This window comes from Equus quagga, chromosome 5, assembly GCF_021613505.1.
Source record: "Equus quagga isolate Etosha38 chromosome 5, UCLA_HA_Equagga_1.0, whole genome shotgun sequence".
Lineage (NCBI taxonomy): Eukaryota > Metazoa > Chordata > Mammalia > Perissodactyla > Equidae > Equus > Equus quagga.
Genome location: NC_060271.1, coordinates 44,370,099 through 44,388,335, shown reverse-complemented (window position 1 = coordinate 44,388,335; position 18,237 = coordinate 44,370,099). Strand labels below are relative to the sequence as shown.

General features: G+C 53.8%; 1 protein-coding gene across 6 annotated transcripts in view; it reads right to left on the bottom strand.

The window, feature by feature from the left end:
• ACOT7 (acyl-CoA thioesterase 7) overlaps positions 1-18,237 on the bottom strand; it is a 120,016-nt gene that overhangs the window by 17,233 nt on the left and 84,546 nt on the right. For 3 of the 6 annotated variants that reach the window (XM_046662098.1, XM_046662099.1, XM_046662097.1), the window contains 2 exons: positions 15,922-16,038; positions 2,755-2,939 (listed from right to left, as the gene is read on the bottom strand). In XM_046662098.1, the coding sequence (XP_046518054.1) occupies positions 2,755-2,939; positions 15,922-16,038 (302 nt within the window). Of the gene's footprint in view, positions 1-2,754; positions 2,940-3,145; positions 3,228-4,340; positions 4,372-15,921; positions 16,039-18,237 lie in introns of those variants that run through there. The other 3 variants (XM_046662100.1, XM_046662101.1, XR_006888691.1) reach the window with 3 other exon arrangements.

Sequence of the window (18,237 nt, the reverse complement as noted above, 5' to 3'; positions counted from 1 at the left end):
CCTCCAGCCACAGTGGAGGCTCGGATCACAGTGGCTGCCACACTGGGTGCTGCCCCCGCAGGGCCCATGAGGCCCAGGAAGGAAGGAGCAGGGACAGGTGAGCAGCTCCGGAGGCTCCTAGAGGGGCCTGAGCTGCCACTGAGAAGCACTCTCGCCCAGGTCAGGGGCCGGCCAGCCAGGGGAAGAGGCACATGGGCCTCGCTCCCAGCCTCGGGGAGGAAGTGAGCTCTTAATGAGGTCTGTTTGTTCACTGCTGAGGCTCTCAGCACAGACCCCCCTCCAGGAGGCACAGGCGCTGCATGGGGAGCAGGTTTGCAGGGCAGGGGGCCTGGGGGCACTGCTGGAGCAGCGCTCAGACTGGCAGGGGGCTGAGCCGCCTATCCAGCCGCTTCCACAAAAGCGCCAGGTGCTCGAGAGACCCACCCTGCCCAGGCCACTCTGCCCCCCTCTCCCTCACCCCACAGAGGGCAGGAAGCTCTGACTATAGCCCTGGGTTCCCGTTTCCTCCTGGCCCTGGAAGGGCTGCCCCAGTGACAGACATGGGGTCTGGCTCAGGGAGAAATCAGGAGCAGCCTGAACGGAGGCTTTCTCCACACAGCGACAGAAAGTTGCGTGCTGGATCCAAACCCAGGCTCCTCAAGGACTAGCTGTGTGACCTTCCACAAGCGCCTCAGTCTTGCTGGTCTGAGGGGGTCTTCACCCGTGTAATGGAGTACTGAGCAGGGGGGCCCCGCCCCAGAGCTGGGAGAGGTTGGCTGAGAGAAGCAAGCCGAGGGCTCAGAGCTGGCAGGCCCCAGGACACACTCCAGGTGAGGCACTCACCCTGACTGGCATTGGTAAGGAATTCGTGAGGGTTATTATAAAACCATTGTCAGCCTCAAGGGAAATTTGGAAGCATCCTTCGTGCGTTCATTCAATCCACAATTACTGAGCACTTCTCAGCCCAGCATCCTCATCAACCACTCACCATCTTCCCGTTCACTACCTTGAACCTCAGCTGCCTCTGGCACCCCAACTCTCAGGCTTCCCTGTGGCCAGCACTTGCCAAAGTGTTGGGATTCGAGCTCCTGGGATCTCTCAACAGTGCCCCAGCCCCACCAGCTGTCCTGGGGGCTCCTGCCCACACCCTCCTCCGCAGCCCAAAGGCCAGAGGCCTAGCAAACTACCCCTGCTCCTCCGAGCGCCCACACCACCCATCTCCCCTCCGCATCGTGGTTTTACGCTCGGGCAGGCCTTCCACACAGCAGGGTTCATGCATTTTCAGAGAACACCCACTAAGTGCCAAGACTGTTCCAGGCCCTAGCAACCCAGTAGGAGCACACATGCTCCTGCCCTCATGAAGCTCAGTCCTGTGGGGGAGATGGGCAATTAGCAAATGACCGGCAAACCTAAGCTGGGGTAGGTGGTGGTTATTTGGAGAAGGACGGGGCAGGTATGAGACTAGAGAGGACTGTGGGGCACTCTGGATGGGAGGTCAGGGGCTCCTCGGAGGAGGCGACATCAGGCCCAGACCTGGGTGAGGAGGATTCAGCCCTGAAGGTGTGTCTGTACAGGGGCTCCAGACAGGCAGGGAGCAGGCGGGTGGGTGGCAGGGCACGTGGAGCCTCACCGTGAGGCCAGGAGCTTGGAATTTATTCTGAATGCACCAAAGCTTTCAGCAGGGAGGTGACAAGATCTGAAGAGTTAAAAAAGAGATCACTCTGATGCTGTGAAGAACGGAGTATGTGTGAGTGTAAGAGAGGGAGAGAAGGACCAGGGAGGAGGCTGTGGTGGCTCCAGGTGCCACCAGAGGCCTGGGGGCCAGGAGAGAGGCAGTAACGCCAGGACTGGGCAGGGGTGGGCATGAGGGGGCTGGGAGCCAGGAAGTCTCCTGCAATTGTGGCCTCGAGCCAGGGGGGACTGGGGGTGTCAGGAGCTGAGATGGGGGCTGTGCGGCAAGAGGGAGGGAAAGTATTACATGTTCCTTGGATCCAGCCTTCTGTTTACCAGGTTAGGAAAATGCTAGCAAGGCCACACCTCTAGCCCTCCTGGAGCCTCCACCCAAACAGTAGCCTCTGGAACTGTGCTCATCTTAGACCTCAGGCTGCAGAGCCCCAGGACGGCGGTCCAGTGCTGGTGGCTGTAACCCTCCATGGTCTCTGCTTGGGCCAGAGACCCTCACGGTCTCTGGGTAGAGCTCAGAGGACGTGGGCTCCCAATGGCAGCAGCCCACGTGTGAGGCTGTGTGGCCAAGCACCTATCTACGCACACCAAGGGCAGAGCCCAGCCAGGTGGCCGAGGCAGGCAAACGCCACAAGGCCCAGAGGCCCAGCCCCGAGGTGCAGGGTCTGGCTTGATCCACATCTCGCAGGACACAGAAGCCTAGGGCTCCTGGAGAGCCCAGCCCTCAGGGGGGTCCTCATCCCTAGTCTAGCATTTGTACACAGCATCAGGAGCCCCAAGGCACTGCCCTCACCCTGGAGAGGAAATGCCAATTTCAAGCAGCTCATAGGGGTCTCTCTCATCCTGTCTGCCCAGTCCCACCCCACAGTCCACAGAGAAAGGCTCTCATGTTTGACCTGTACCACAGCCAAGGTCACTGGTCCAGGGAGCAGCCAGGCCTGGGCCCTGCTCTGACCCTTTGGGAGCTGAGTGGGGCCCAGCTGCCCAGAATGGGCTTATGTGACTCAGTTTTCCTACGAGCCAGTGAGTGCAGACCGGGTCAGCCCGGTGCGGGACATCCCGAGGACACACGGGCCAGAGGTGATCACTCACCACGAGCTGGGGCACGGGCAGTGGCTTGCCCTCCTGGCTCAGGGACACGTAGGTGAAGAAGGCGCTGGCAGCCCGGTAGCGCTTCTGCGAGTTGTCCACCACAGGGTCAGCATCCACCAGGACCTCGATTTCCATGGACTTGTTGCTTGTGAAGGTCATGCGCCCAGAGATGGTGATGACACACCCTGCGGAGCACAGACCGTGGCTTAGGGGGGCAGCAGGAGGAGGGGCTGGGCTGGGCAGGGAGGGAGCAAATGTTAGCATTACTGAGGACGTTCAGACATCCAGTTAGATAACGGACCGTTTTAAAAACTACTATGACATTAAAACGACAAAACATTAGTAGCCTCTGAATGTTTATCTTTCTAGTGAGCAGAAAGCAGATGCTTACTTTCATCATTTACATGTTTATGAGTTGAAGGTATCTTAGTGGCCATCGTTGAGCCCCTCCTGACCCCCAGTCACAGCTTCTGCTGGAAGAATGCTTCCGGTCACGCCCACCCCTCAGGGGCAAGACCCCAACCTGCTTTCAGGGAGCTCCAGGGTGTGAGCGGGCTCCCTCCCTTTCAGGGTAAGGCCAAATCTGCAGCCTGCGCTGTCCACGCTTTGGCCTTCCCTGTGCCCGCTGGAGCCACAGCTGCCCCACCACGTTGCTGTGAGCACCATTAACAAACCTTCTTCCACCTTCCCTGGCCCCTTCCAGCTCCCTGGCTGCGTTTCTGATGCTGGTCTGATAGAAGCTTTGGATGCTTTGTCGGGCCAAGCTGTCACACTGACCATGGTCCTCTGCCCTCCTAGAGCCACTGCCACTTCAGCTCACGGCCTTCTACCCCTCCGTCCAGGTGGGACTGTGTCTGTCCTGTCAGGCTCTGCTTCTCTCTATCATCTTGCCCACGGGACCAGAGCTCTCCTTTCGGCTGCAGACAATCTGCCTTCCTACGACATGACAGTCCATGCCCTGTCCTTGGTCAGAGTCCCCAGAGCTCAGCACCTGCCTGCTTGGTTCCCTTGTTGCTTATGACAAAGTCCAAAGTCACACGTTCCCATAACACTGTCCTAGGTGTCCTTCTCTCCCTCAACCCCAACCCAACCTCTCTGCACTCCTCACACCACTGGGGTCCCGAATATCCACCCTGGCAGGTGGGCTGCCCCACCCTCCAGGTCATGGGTTCCTGCCTCCTGCCTGGCCTTGGCCCTCCCTTTCTTCTACTTAATCCCTTAATCTCACGAAGTTCAGTATTTATCTATAAACGGACCTGAGTTGCCTCATGGGGTAACTATGGGGATAGCATGAAACAAGCCAGGTGCTGAGCCTCGTGCCTGGTAGGGAAGGTACTCGACAGTGCCCCTAATGCTGGCACCTGCTCCCTGGAAGCAGTGCTGGCTGCAGGGACCCCAGGAACTCCGATGTCCGAGCTCCATGGAGACAGGCTCCACAAGACATTTTAGAGACCCAGGAAGACAGACAAGTCAGGGCAGCGCAGTGACTGTTAGGGGTGAGTGTGTGGGCAGGCCAGAAGCAGGAGCGGTTATTCCACGTTATAAAGTACCAGAATGTTCTATGCCACATTCAACTTCATACTTACAGGGACTCCTTCATGTCGGATACGGCCAATTCTGAGAGGGAAGGAAGGCCATGTGGTCAGTGACAAGTGGCATTATGTGAGCTATAAGGGCACAGAGTCACCTGCAAAGCACCCAGGGCACATCCTGGGGATGGGGAACACAAAGGGCCCACTTCCCAGCCAGGGAGCAGGCAGGGTGAGGGGTCGTTCCCGAGGGTCCTCCCCATCAGGCCTCCCCCTCTCATCCATGACCATAAGACTCAGGGGCCGTGAGCCGAGAAGCAGGGACAAGTCTTTCCCATGAGGGCAACAAGGACTCCCTGGCCAAGGGGTGTGGACATGGGGCCGCCCTCAGGGTGCTGCTGCAGGGACAGAACATTCCGGACGCTTTGGACACTGACCGTTTGTTTCGGAGAAGGACAGGAGTGTGCCCCTCCTCGTGTTCCAGTAAAGTGTCCCCCAACTGCCATGGCAAACTCATGGCTGCTCATGTCTAATTTCTGGATTAGGAACCTGAAGAAACTTCTAACTTTAATCAAAAATGATTTCAAACAAGGAAGTCGGTCGATGAAGAGCATTAGACACAACAACAAAGAGAGAACCTGCCTCAAGTGCCATTTATGGTACAAAATACAACAATCCCCTCCTAAGAGTCATGAAAATCTCAAGTACAGCCCAAATCCCGGTCTTTTCATCTTCAGAGATAGCAACAAGCCACAGGCTTTAACGCTGGGGGGCCGGCCGCAGGGAGACGCTTGAAAGCTGGGAACCTGGCTGGGTAATTGAGGGGCTGGGACTTTATTAGAAACTGACAAGTCCCAGTTCTGGCGTTACCAGGAGACTCCAAAGCTTCTAAGGCCACTTCCTGGCCGAGGGCCTCCCCTCTCCCTGACCCTTGTCTCGGAAAGTGCACCCCACACGGCCCCAGGGTCTTCAGTCAGTCGTTGGCAAAGGGGGGCACAGGCACCTTGGGGCAGCTCCAGCCACAACCACTATTTGTCAGCTCCCAAGTGCCTGGAAGGCTCATGCCAAATGCCTCACCTCCTGCCTCCTCAGGCTCCTACCAGCCACTGCAACATCGCCACCTCCCTCAGTATCCAAGAGTGCAGGGCAGTGAGCCTGTGGTGGGGAGGGTTGCCAGGGATGGGTCTCAGGTTTACGAGAACAAACACCTCAACTCTACAGACCCCCTCCACGCTGCCCCTTGCTCCACATTCCGGCCTTCCATGAGCTATGGAAAGCTCCCAGCGCCTCCAGCCTCCCTCTGTCCCTGCCCCTGTGCTGGCCAGGCCCACACTCTGCACAGCCCAGGTACCCCTTCTTCAGGGGACACAGCCCAGCAGACTTTGGGCTCCCCCATCACAACCTTTCTAGAACAGAGTTCCTCGCCTTCAGAGCACTCACCTCCATTGGTACCTGCCCATTCATCGCTTGTCTGTTTGACTAAGGTCCATCTCCCTCCCAGCCTGGAAGCCCACAAGAGCAGGCACCCCATCGCCCCTGAACCAACATATGGCCCGTGGGGATGTGGTTCATGTGTGGACACCAGCCACTGCAGACTCCAGATGCTTCACCTCATCAAGCCATGTGGCTGCCCTCAGAGCCCAGCATGGCCACAAGTTCTGGCGCTTCCATCCCTCCCCCCAGGCACGGGGCTGGGGCAGAGGACACACACACCAGGAACACGGGAAGGGTAGATGCAAGGTGGCTCACCATGTGCATGCTGGGCCAGCCTCAACCTTGGCCTGGGATACTGGGGGGCCCATCTGAGGCGAAGAGGACCCCAGCCTGAGTTCAGCTTGTGTTCTTGTTCACTTCAATTTGTTTCACACACTGTCTGTGCAAGCCTGACCTACGGGGCCACGACAGTTGTGCGCTCAGAGTAAGGCCCTGGGGGCCGTGGAGGTGCCGAGACACTGCCCGGGGACTTTCCCACAAGGTCACACGTCCAAATCCACCTGGAGGACAGCTCGTCTATTTAGAAGAGGGAACGTGACCAGCTCAAGGTGGGAAATGGCATCTCCCACCGGCACTAGGTTCCACGCGCCTACCTAGGACAGGCTCGGGGCATGGGGCCACTCTCCTCATCCCGGGGTAGGGGACCAGGAAGGGAGCTCCTGGTTCTCCTCTGAGCCTCTGAATCAACCACAGCCATACAAAGCCCTCATACAGCCATTCTCCACGAAGTGTCTCAGTGAACGGCAGGTGCTCTGAGGCCTGGAGCAACACTCTGGGTGCCCTTGGTTCCCGCACTCTATTGTGCCTTGGGGAGGAGCCCTGGGTTCCAAAGGCTTTGGGGTCTGATGGGCCCGGGTTTGAGTCCTGGCTCAGCCACTGGGCAGGGCCAAGCGAGGAACCTCACTGTGCCTCAGTCTCCTCATCTGAAAATGGGTACAGGAGTAGCCATCTCTCAGGGAGGTCACGGTGAGGCTGCAGATGTGGCCACACTGAGGTCATGTGGACAAAAGCCCGGGAGAGTAATTTCTGGCGGGGTCTGAGTGCCCTTCCGCATCACAGCCCTCTGGGAAAAGGCACCTCAAACCCAAGGGGAGAGTGTGCCTGCAGACGCTCTGTTGTGTCTTAAGGGGTTTTTGAAAAGACTCATACCAAACGAGGTAGTAATAAGAAGTGACATTTAAAACAAATCACCCCACTTTTTCTTTTTCTGCAGCAGGCACATTTACACTGGGTAAGAAGCTGCTTCTAACACTGTCTAAGGAAGAAAATGGGCTGTCACATTGGCAAGGGAGACTTCATCTTTTCAGCTCCTGAAGAACGCGGGATAACGAAGCCTTGAGAACCCTCCCCGTGCTCCCTGGATCCCAGGAGATTAGCAGTTGTGCCAGAGCCTCCAGTGAGATGCTGCTGCACTGGGGTGCACTGGGCCACAGCTCAGCATCCCCAGCAAACGAGCCTGGTCTGAGAGGTGGGGACTCAGCTGTGCTCACGGGGCCCCAGGTCCCAAGTACATAAGGAACCCTCTGGGCCTGAGTTCCAGTGCAAACCCTCCATTGGAGGCGGGGATAAGCCAGGAAGCTCACTGCCTCACTCCCCCATTGCCAATCCCCTAAACCTCAGAGGTGCCCATATCTGCAGCTGGGGAGGCTTGGGGTGGAGGGAGGGGCACTTCCTCTCATGCTGCCTTGAAAACCCCAAGGGCTGAGGAACCCTTGTTGCTCTCCTGTGTTCTCTGCCAGGGTCCTGTCCACAGGACTCACAGGGTAAGACACAGGGTAGGGGAAAGGCAGAGCTCAGAAAGGAGCTGGAGCCCTAGCCACCTCTCTGGGAAAGTGGAATTACTAACCACTGTGGCAGGTGGAACAACGGCCCCGAAAGACATTCTCGTGCTAATCCCCAGAACCTCTGAAGGTGTCACCTTACATGGCAAAGGGACACCACAGAGGTGATTAGGCCAAGGACCCCGAGGCGGGGAGATTGGCCTGGATTATCCAGGTGGGCCCACAGTCATCATGAGGGTCCTCATAAGTGGACGAGGGAGGTAGGAGGGGAGCGTCAGGGAGACGTGACAGTGGAAGCAGAGTCAGAGGGATGCTGCGCTGCCGACTTTGAAGATGGGGGACAGGGTCACAAGCCAGGGAACGCACCGGCCTCTAGGATTTGGAGAAGGCAAGAAGCAGATTCTTTCCTAGAGGCTCCAGAAGGAAGCAGCCCGGCCCATACCCTGAGTTTCGCCCAGTGAGACCCGGGCCTGACCTCAGAACTGTGAGATAACAAATTTGTGTTGTTTCAGCCATGAGGTTTTTAGTAAATGTTCCAGCAGCCATAGAAAACTAAGACAATTACCTGGGTAAAGCTAACTGGGTAATTTTAATGCAGGGCTGTTACTGACGCTGAATCACAAGTAACTACAAAATTAGGAGCACAATGCTTCATGAAGCCCAGAGAACACGATTTTTAAACAGTTCTATCATCCATTTCTACCACTTAACATGACATTTCCACGCTTCAAGTAGAGATTCTATGGCAGCAAAAAGCATCTGGAACCTTGAATGAAGTTCCAGGGAAAACCAAATGAATCTTAAGGCCATCTGGGCCAGGGCCCGGCACCCACACGTTACAGAGCTGGTGGGCTTCCAGCGGGAAGGACATTCGGTGCCAGAGTGTGGAGATTGCCTAACTGGTTCCATCAAAGGCCAAAAAAGTATCAACCAAAATGAAGGGACGTATTTGTACTCTATTTTTTAAGTTCTGTCAGCCTATTTGGTGGTTCCAACTATCTGATTCCTAACTGAATTTGGGAGTTGGAGCTTAAATTCCTCTCATGAATTCCCTGGGGTTCATGAGTAGAGCCCCAGGAGCACCCACAAGGAGCTAAGAAGCTGGTCTTGTTTGGTGAATTCCAACTTGGCCCCCAAGGTCTGAGGGGCTGCCCCCTGCAGACCGAGCACTGAACAGGACTTTGTGGGCAGAGGTTGCTTCACGGGAAGGCTCTGTGCCCAGCTCTGGATCAGGCTCAGACGGAGTCTCGACGCCATGTTGAAGGGAGCGCTGGGGCACCGGGCATTGTGCTAAAGTGCTTTATACGATCTACGGGAGTATAAGGACATCCCTCCGAGAGCATGGGCGATCTCAGCACCCAGTCCCCGGGCAGCCACGCCAGAGAGATACCAGGGCTGGACAGTCCAGAGGCCAGCGCTGCCCAACAGAACTTTCTGCAGTGGTGGAAATGCTTTCCATTTGTGTTGTCCAACATGGTAGCCACGGGTAGCTACTGAGCACTTAAAATGTGTGAGGGTCTGACTGACCAAGGAATGGCATTTTTCATTTTATTTACTTTTAATTAGAATGCAAAGTGTGGCTAGTGAGCATTGTGGGGGACGGCACAGGTGGGCTCCTGCAGGCAAAGCTGCCACGTCTAGAGTGTGAAGCTTGGAGACTGGATTACCTGCCTCTGACTGACTGACTTCAGCAGGAGGGTGTTCCCTGGGCTAAGGGGGATGCGAGGGACACAAAAAGAGCGCTGCCTTCCTTGGGGCTGGACACCCCCAACTGAGAGAACCCTTAGCACGTTTTCCGGCTGCTTCAGGAAGCCCAGAGTTTCATACATAGCTGCATGGGGAACAGCTGCCACTCCAGGGGTCCAGCGTGAGCATCAACCATGGACGGCGCTGCAGCGGATCAGCGAGGGTTGAAGCTGACACCCCGGGCCCCAGTGGTGGATGCCCGTGTTGTTCAAGCCTGGGGGTGAGAGGGCCCCAGAGTATGGGGCTCAGAGCTCTGACCCTGGAGCCAACAGTCTGGCCTCCCTTCCCGGCTCCACCATGGACCAGCCCTGTGGCCACGGGTGGTTTCCAGGTCGGAAAAATGGTGATGACAACAGTTTCTGTCTCACTGGATAGAGGCACTGTATGCCCCTCCAAGTGAGGGGTAAAGCCTATAAAGCACTGTGGCACAATGTCTGGCACTCGAAAGTGAGGACTATCAGAGTTAAATAGATGGAGTGCCTGCAGTGGGCTGAGTTGTGAATCACAGCTAATTTCTGCTTTTAAATCACTGCTGAGCAGCCTGGGCTGGCACAACCCCGGAGGGCTGGCAGGTGCCCACCCCAAACTCCCCCGGCAGACAGTCGTCTCTCCAGGGGCAGATTTCAGCAGCATGCCAGGGATTTGGAAAAGAAAACAGAATAATAAAACATTGCTCTTACCAAGGCTGAGAAGTTGCCAAGTATTTCAAACTTTAAGACCAGCTCAGCGTTTGAGATCCAAAAAGAGTGAACTTTCTTAAGAAAAGTGAAGTGACTTTGGTATTTCTTACATAACACACTCCAAAGCGTTTTCTAGAAGATTCTTCATTTTCCACCTTAATAGTCTGGAGAGATCACTTCTCTACAGGAAAACTTCAGCTTTAGGTTTTCCTACCCAAGGCTTCGAAAATCATCGTATCGAAGGTCACTATTTACTCTTTAACTTTTCTTAACAGTTGCCTTGGCATTTTAACATCTCAACTAAAAAAAAAAAATTCAGAGATGGAGCAAGTGATATGTAAAAAGTAAGTTCACATTTTCAAGCTTCATCAGCCCTGAATGATGCTGGTGCTCCTGTTACGTGGCACACTGCCGGGTGGACCACACCCCACCTCAGCAATGCTGGCCCCCATCCTGGCACAGGGCGCTCAGTCCACCGCTGCTGGGTGAGCAGCCCTGGGAGGCATTACCCACTTTCTAACAAGTCAAGGGTCTGCACGACCTACTCTCACAGACAAAGCACTCCTTTCTTTCTTCACCTTGACTGCCTGGCATGAGTTTAACTCACTACGCCCCTGCCGAGGACCCTGAACCCAGCTGACACACGGGTGGGAGGGAGGAACAGGCCGTGGTGGACTTTGAGCACCAGGTGGAGGGCTTGGGCTGAACTTGGTATCATGGGCAGCCATCGAGGCCATGAGCAGAGAAGTGACAGGTCACCGGCACTAAAGACAGTGAACATGTGGGTGGCGTTAGAAGGGGGTGGCGGGGGGATGGCAAGGGTATAAGAGAGACGGGCCCTCTGGTCTAGGCAAGCATTGACGGTATCCTAGAAGAATCTGGTTTGTAAATAGCAAATGTGCTCCCCCACTAGAGAGCAGGTCACCAAAGGATGAGAGTTGCCCCTGCAAGCCCCCGAAAAGTGCCCCCGCGGTGTTAGGAGTGTGGGTGTAGTGAGCGCTCACTCCTCAGCACACACCTCTCATGGCTGAAATTCAAACTCATCTTCTGACCTTCTGGGCAAAGTTTTCCTGAGGCAAAGCTGCAGGCATGGATTCCTGAAGGACACTGCATCTAAGTGACAGGTGAGGCCACAGCTGGGCCTGGCATTTGGCTGATACGTACAAAGGACTGCTCTTCCCAGTAAGTAGTTTTATCAGAGGCTGAATGGAGATAAAGCGAAGAATTTCCTGCTTTAGATCTGAAGAAGCCGGTCAACCCAAAGGTCTGGCCTCCTCTCCATTCCAGCTGTTTCTCTAATGAAATATGCTGAAATGGGTAAGTCAGAAAGTCATATTTCATCTGCTAAGACACCACCTATGGTCGTCAGAATAATGGCCCCCCAAAGATGCCCACGTTATAACCCAGGGAACCTGTGAATATGTGACCTCACAGGGCAAAAGGACTTTGCAGATGTGATTAAGGACCTCAAAATGGGGAGATGATTCCGGATTATCTGGGTGGTCCCAAGTCATCACAAGGGTCCTTTTAAGAGGGAGGCAGGAGGTCTGAGTAAGAATAAGGAGACGGGGCGATGGAAGCAGTGGCGGTAGGGAGGGGCCGAGGAGCCCAGGACTGCAGGCAGCCTCTACTAGCTGACAAGCCAAAGAGACAGATCCTCCCCTACAGCCTCCAGAAGGAACACAGCCCCTCGGACCTCTTTTAGGCACCTGACCTCCAGAAGCGTAAGAGAATGAGTTTGTGTTATTTTAAGCTTCTAGTTCGTGGTAATTGATTATAGCAGCCACAGGAAACTCATACACAGACCGGGTATTTGGATGGCAACACATCTTAATTTCTGGGCTTTTCCCCACAGCGTCATGTCAGCCTTTGGGAGGTGGGAGGCACCCCTCTCAGGAGGACCAGGAGGAGGGTTGCTCATATGTGGTGGTACGGGATGGACGGGACCCCCAGGGCTGTGTGTCTGAGACATGGCAGGTGACCAGGTGATGTGCAAACATTTCCCAAACAAAGTGGCGTGGGTGCTGCCCGATCAGGCCAGTTGCTGGCTGTGGACAGCTGCTGCACTATGGTCACAGCCCAGGGTGCCCACCGGCTCAGTCGCCCACATGTGCCCATGACCACCAGCCGGCACCTTTTCCATGAAAATATCACTACTTAAAAAATAGTCCTTATGCGGATTAAGTTTTACACTGGACTTAGGAACGAGTTAATTCTATGCCCCAACAAAAAGAAGGTCCAAGCCACCGTGCTTCCTTGTTTCACAAAACATTTGCTTCCTGGGCTCCTCGTTTGTTCCTGGGTCTTTCATCGGTGCCTCCATGCCAGGGAGGCACACAGCCTCTCAATTCTGCTCCAGTGGGGCTGCCCCCGCCTGACTGTGTGAGCGCCCTTCTCACAGCCGGGTACTCTCAGAGCCACGCCCTCTCTGGGCTGGGCGTTGACTTTACTGCCAGCTCTCACGAGGGAAGGACCCACATCCACGTGGGCAAAGGGTGGGAAAGAGGCAGCCTGGGGCACAGAAAAGAGTTTACCAACCTTACAGTTTTGTGAAAGTGAGCTACTGTCTACAAGAATTAAGCTGTAAGGAGAGAGAGCATTGCAGTTGAATAGTGGCCCCTAAAGCTATGTCCATTCAGAACCTCAGACTGAGACCTTATTTGGAATAAAGGTCTTTGCAGACGTCATTGAGTTAAGGATCTCAAGAAGAGATCCTCCTAGATTATCCAGGTGGGCCCTAAATCCTGTGACAAGCGTCCTGATAAGAGACGGAAGAAGAGAAGAGACAGGGGAGGAGGACACGTGAAGATGGAGGCAGAGGCTGGAGCGATGTGGCCATAAACCAAGGGGTGCCTGGGAACCCCAGAAGCTGGGGACAAGGAAGGTTCCTCCCCTAGAGCCTGCTGCAGGAGGCGCAGCCCTGCCACACCTGGAGCTCAGACTTCGGGCCTCCAGAACTGGGAGGAGCACATTTCTGCTGTTTGAAGCCCCCGGTTTGTGGTCATTTGTTGTGAGGCCCTGGGATACTCACACTGCCCTTTATAGCACTAAACTCCGCCACTGCCCCACATGTGGACATGCGTGCCAGGGTTTCGTTCCTGCCAGCAGTCCCCAGGCCCGGCCAATGCTGCCTTGCACCCCGAGGGGCAGCAGGGGTCTGGCCCCCTCAGCCCCTTTACTCTAGAGTGAAACTGCAAGGTGAGAGAAGGCACTGCGCCAGAGGACAGCAGCAGCTTGGAAGCCACACCTGGGGAGTCCCTGGGTTTACAGTATCCTTGGCAGATTCACACCAGAAGATCAAGCAGAACAATGGGAACATCCATCCCCCATCTCTCTCAGCAAGTTTCTGACACGCTTGGATCGCCTGTCATCAGGACCCAGAGCCAGAGGATCACCCCAGGCTTAGCCAGCCTCGCTCTGCATTTCCCTAGAGGAGCAAAGAACGTGGGGAAGGAGCCAGTGGAAAGCAGCAGTGCCCGCAGAGGCCTCTGCCACACGGAACTGAAGACAAGATGTGACAATTCTGTCTCTGAAGGGGGTGCCGCCTGTGTGCTGCCACAACTGAGACCTCACCCTGGAAACAAGCGGGCAGGCTCTTCTATAGAGCCACGTGCGCTGGGAGGAGAGAGGAGACAGGTGACGACTTCACACGGGGACATTCCTTTGGAAAACAACAAATGAGGTGTGACAGCGTCTAACGGCCCCTGGAGGACACGGGCACAGAAATAGGCCAGACTCCATCATCGTTATTCTAATTTGGCCCAAATTCCTTTCTACACAAAACAAGATAGGACCTGAGAAAATAGAAACAATCTCTCTGCTCCCCTGGGGCTCCCCAGGTCAGGCCTGAGCACAAGGCCCAGCCAGCCCAACTCTGGGGCCCTGGGCTCAAAGCCAAGGCTGTGACACCACTGAGGGGCACTGGGTGGGGCTGTGGATGGCTCAGCATCACAGGTGTAGCCGGACAAGCCCACTCAGCCCACCCTTAATCTCACTGCTTGAAGGAAACCAATTCACAGTAGAATGTTCTGCCAAAAATTACAGCTTTTGAAACTGGAGATCACTTCCTCTGTTTTGGAATAAGGGTAACTTTTAGAATGAAAAGTCTTGGTCAAAGCAATTCCACATACGACTTACCCGTCTCCTAGGTTGTCAAATGAATCCCTAGAAAAAGCACTCTACTCCCACTAGAGCTCACGGACTTCCCTCAAAATTAATAATTCCTCCTGACCAGTACCAGCCAGGCCCTCCTTCAGTTCTTCCTTGAACGTGAATTCTGGTCACAGAAGGGATTGAGGGTGCGCAGTCTGGGCAGGAATCTCTCATTGCTAACCAAGGCTGACTCCCCCTTCTCTGGGAGCTTCCCGCAGCTGCAGATCACATTTGCTGACTGGGCTGATGTTGAGGAAATTGGCTGGCTATCTAGGAAAGACTCCTTCTTTTCTTAGCGGTTCTCAAAGGACATTCAAGAGACACTGAACAGAGCGAGCTCCATGGAACGTACGTGTGTTTTCCATGTGGATTTTCAAGTTGTGCTTAACAACAAAGCTCTGATCATGGTAATAACCCAGGAGGAGTTCCAGAAAAAGGGCCATGGAATCGTGGTACAACAGGGTTCTTCCTTTCCCAAACGTTTATGCCACCACCACACACAACACTCAAGGCCCACAGAGGAGGAGCCAAGATGGACAAGACCCACTTATTTTGGGCAAATCCTAAAATGACACAGTGGTCTGCATCGGTGGCAAACACCCACCAGGTAAGAGGAGATGCTGCAGAGCAGAGGGGGACAGTGCCACAGACGGTCCTTCTCCTCACGCTAAGAGCACCCCCGATCCAACGTGGGGAAGCTTAACCTGCTCTCGATCATGGCAGGGAGGGGAGGCAAGCCCCTACCTTTCCAATTTCAAGATGCTCTGTCCCCAGCACACAGGCCTTCAAGTGCCAGGTGTGTTCTGCAGGAGCAGCTGCAGGAGAGAGCACAGGGGCCGGACCGCGGCCTTTGTGGTTCTGAACGCAGGACTGCTCCACCGAGTGAGCGGTGCTTCTCGAGGCCCGTGGCGAGCACAGACCAACTTGCCTTCCTTCCACTTTGCCACCTCCCACGGCTGGGAGCTGGTCTGACCCCACAGCTTTTCCAATGAGCTGCTTTTACGGTGAGACTTCTTCAGAATCAATACCAGGCTCTCGCAGCCCTGACCCCACTGCAAAGTGCTACACTTCATGGGCGCAGAGCCCCATCTCAGAAGACACAACATGAACAGAAATCACCACGTGTCTGGTGGAGACATTCACTTTATATCTCAGACCAGCAACGATGTGAGACGAGCATGGTGAACTGCACCCATGCTCATTGCGGAGGCCCTGCCACCCCTGCCGGCAAAGTCACTGGAGAGACGGCAAGCACCATTTCCGGGTGGGGCCAAGTCACTGGGACTGGATTTGGGTGTTGGGAAAAACTACCAAACCCCAGTGCTGCCCCAGGTGGCGTGGGCAGGGCTGGCCAAGGACTGTGGTCCACAGGCTTCTCGGCACCGACCCCCTCATTACTTACATCACGGATTATCTATTCCTCCCTGAAGAAGAAACGTGCCTGCCACAAGATCTGCTGGCAACTGTCACAGCAACTGTGCTCACAGGATCTTTGTAGGGCTCTGTTCAGGGGGCATTTTGAATGAGTTCATGCTGCTCTTTAGTAGGATAAAGCCCCAATCATATCTGAGGTACAGATTTTACCAGATTGAAAAATCAAATCAACGACCCCTAGCCTCACAAACACAGCAACAAGGACAAAGCACAGGACTCTGGCTTCCTGTTTCTTGCAGCAAATGGGCAGACAATGCAGCCGAGTGACAGTGTGTGAACCAAAAGCAAACTGGTGCAAACGACCCAAGCAGCCAAAGCCACCCCCTTCTCTCTGTCAGCAGATTCTGTTACCTTTTCTGATCTTGTCATGAAAGTTAATGGCGTCCACGGAAGCCGTGACTATGTTGGTCTTGCAGTGACGAGCAGCTACGATCCCAGCCACCTCATCCATGAGCTTCATGGTGACACCTGTACAGAGAAGGGGCACATGGCAGATTAGATATGAGGGAAGGGGAGGCTATTTGCTATCCTGGAAACAAGGAGTAAAAACCAAAGCCCTCTTACTACCCAGCAGCAGGGGCGCAGCCAGCTCCGGGGCGGGGAGGCACCATCTGAGCGTGCTGAAGCTCACGTCATCAACCTGGCTTCCTCGCGACCATGGCTAATGTTCTGGGGCGCTAACAAAATGACAATCCTTTTCCTAACTCCACAGATATCTTATCCTGCCAGGAAAGTTTGGTTACAACAGCTAGTGGAATGGCTGCCTCAAAAAGTCAGATAAGTGCTGGTGAGAATGTGGAGAAATCAGAGCCCTTGTACACTGCTGCTGGGGAAGGAAAATGGTGCAGCCACTGTGGAAACAGACTGGAGTTTCTCAAACGGCTAAACATCAAGTTACCATATGACCCAGCAATTCCACTCCTAGGTATACACCCAAGAGAAATAAAAACACAGTTTCACACAAAAACTTGTACAGAGATTTTATAACAGCATTATTCATAATAGCCAAAAAGTGGAAACAACCCAAATGTCCATCAACTGATGAAAGGACAAAGAAAATGTGATGGATCCACACACTGGCATACTATCTGGCCATAAAAAGACACGAAGTACTGGCAGATGCTACAACATGGACGAATCTGGAAAATACTAAGCTGAGTGAAAGAAACCAGTCACAAAAGACTGGATATTGTTTGACTCCATTCATCTGCAATGTGCAGAACAGGGAAACCCATAGGGTCAGAGGTGGACTAGTGGTTGCCTAGCAGTAGGGGATTAGGGGGAAATGGGAGCGACTGTAATGTGAGTAGGGGTTTCTCTTTGGAGTGATGAAAATATTCCAAAATTTGTTGTGGTGAAGGCTGTGTAACCGTGAATACACTAAAGATCAGTGACTTGTACACTTTAAATGGGTGAATTGTATGGTATGTGAACTGCATCTCAATAAAGCTGTTATATAAAACAAACAAAAGGAGAAAAGCAGGCTCACGGGAGGCCAAGGTCTCATCACAACCTCAGGCTGCAGCCGCTGTGGGCTCTTGACCACACCCCTTTAGTCTGATGGGATCATGACTGCACACCTGCTACTCCCCCACCCCCAAATCTTGCCCCCCCAGCACAACATGCATATTGTACTTCTTCCTTCATTTTAAAAATTTTAAACCATATCTTTTATTAGGTTGAACTCCATGAAATCACCAAAATCAATCATTTTTGACCTACAAAGGTAACAACGTGATACTAATCAACCTAACAGCTATCAGAAATCTTAGAAGGTTATGCATATTCACCCTAGGATACAGAACGATTTGCAAAAACCTGGAGAGAAGCAGAAAGACAGACTCCATCCCACTCATGAAAGCCAGGCTCACGTGGAACCGTGTTTAGGGCAGGCCAGGCAGGTGACATAGGGAAGTGAGGAGGGCTGGCGGGGGTCCCTCAAAAGGACAGCTACTGCCCAGCCCCTGCCTGCTGTCCCCACCCAAGGAGCAAGGCCCCACCACCAGCCTCCCAATGTTCCAAGAGAAACCAGGAACCTACGTGTTTATGAGGAATCTGCTGATTTTTAAACATTGGTGATTAATTTAAAAATCTCAAAAAATGATACAACCAAAAAAAGAACTGAATCCCCTTCTGTACTGGACTAGAGGCCTCATACAAATACAGCAAAAGACACTTCTTAAAAGGAACTCGGGAGACGGAGGGAGGGGCCCTCTGTCTGGGAGGGACACCTGGGGTTCAGTATACTCTTCTCTCTACTTTCATGAATATTTGGGCATTTCCAGAATAAAAAGGTTTTTTTTTTTTTAATTAATGTTCTTGATTTAAAAACTATGCTTTTATTATCAGGACTTTTCTTATGGAAGGTCCTGCTAGATGATGATGATGATAATGATGATGACCCATGAGAGCTGCCCCTGGCCATTTAAAAGCACTTTCAAAGATAATGGCACATTTGTTCTCAATCTACGCAGGTATTCACATACCCTGTTTTCAAATTAACAGTGAGGCTCTAAGTCACGCGGAGGTCCAATTCTAAAGAAAATGCAAATGAAACGCGGGGAAAACAGCTCTCTGGCAGAGGAAAGAATCACAGGGGCCAGGTTCTATCCCAGGGCAACTGAGGCTCTGGGAGGTGGCAGGGCAGAGAGCCTCCAGGCTTCGAGT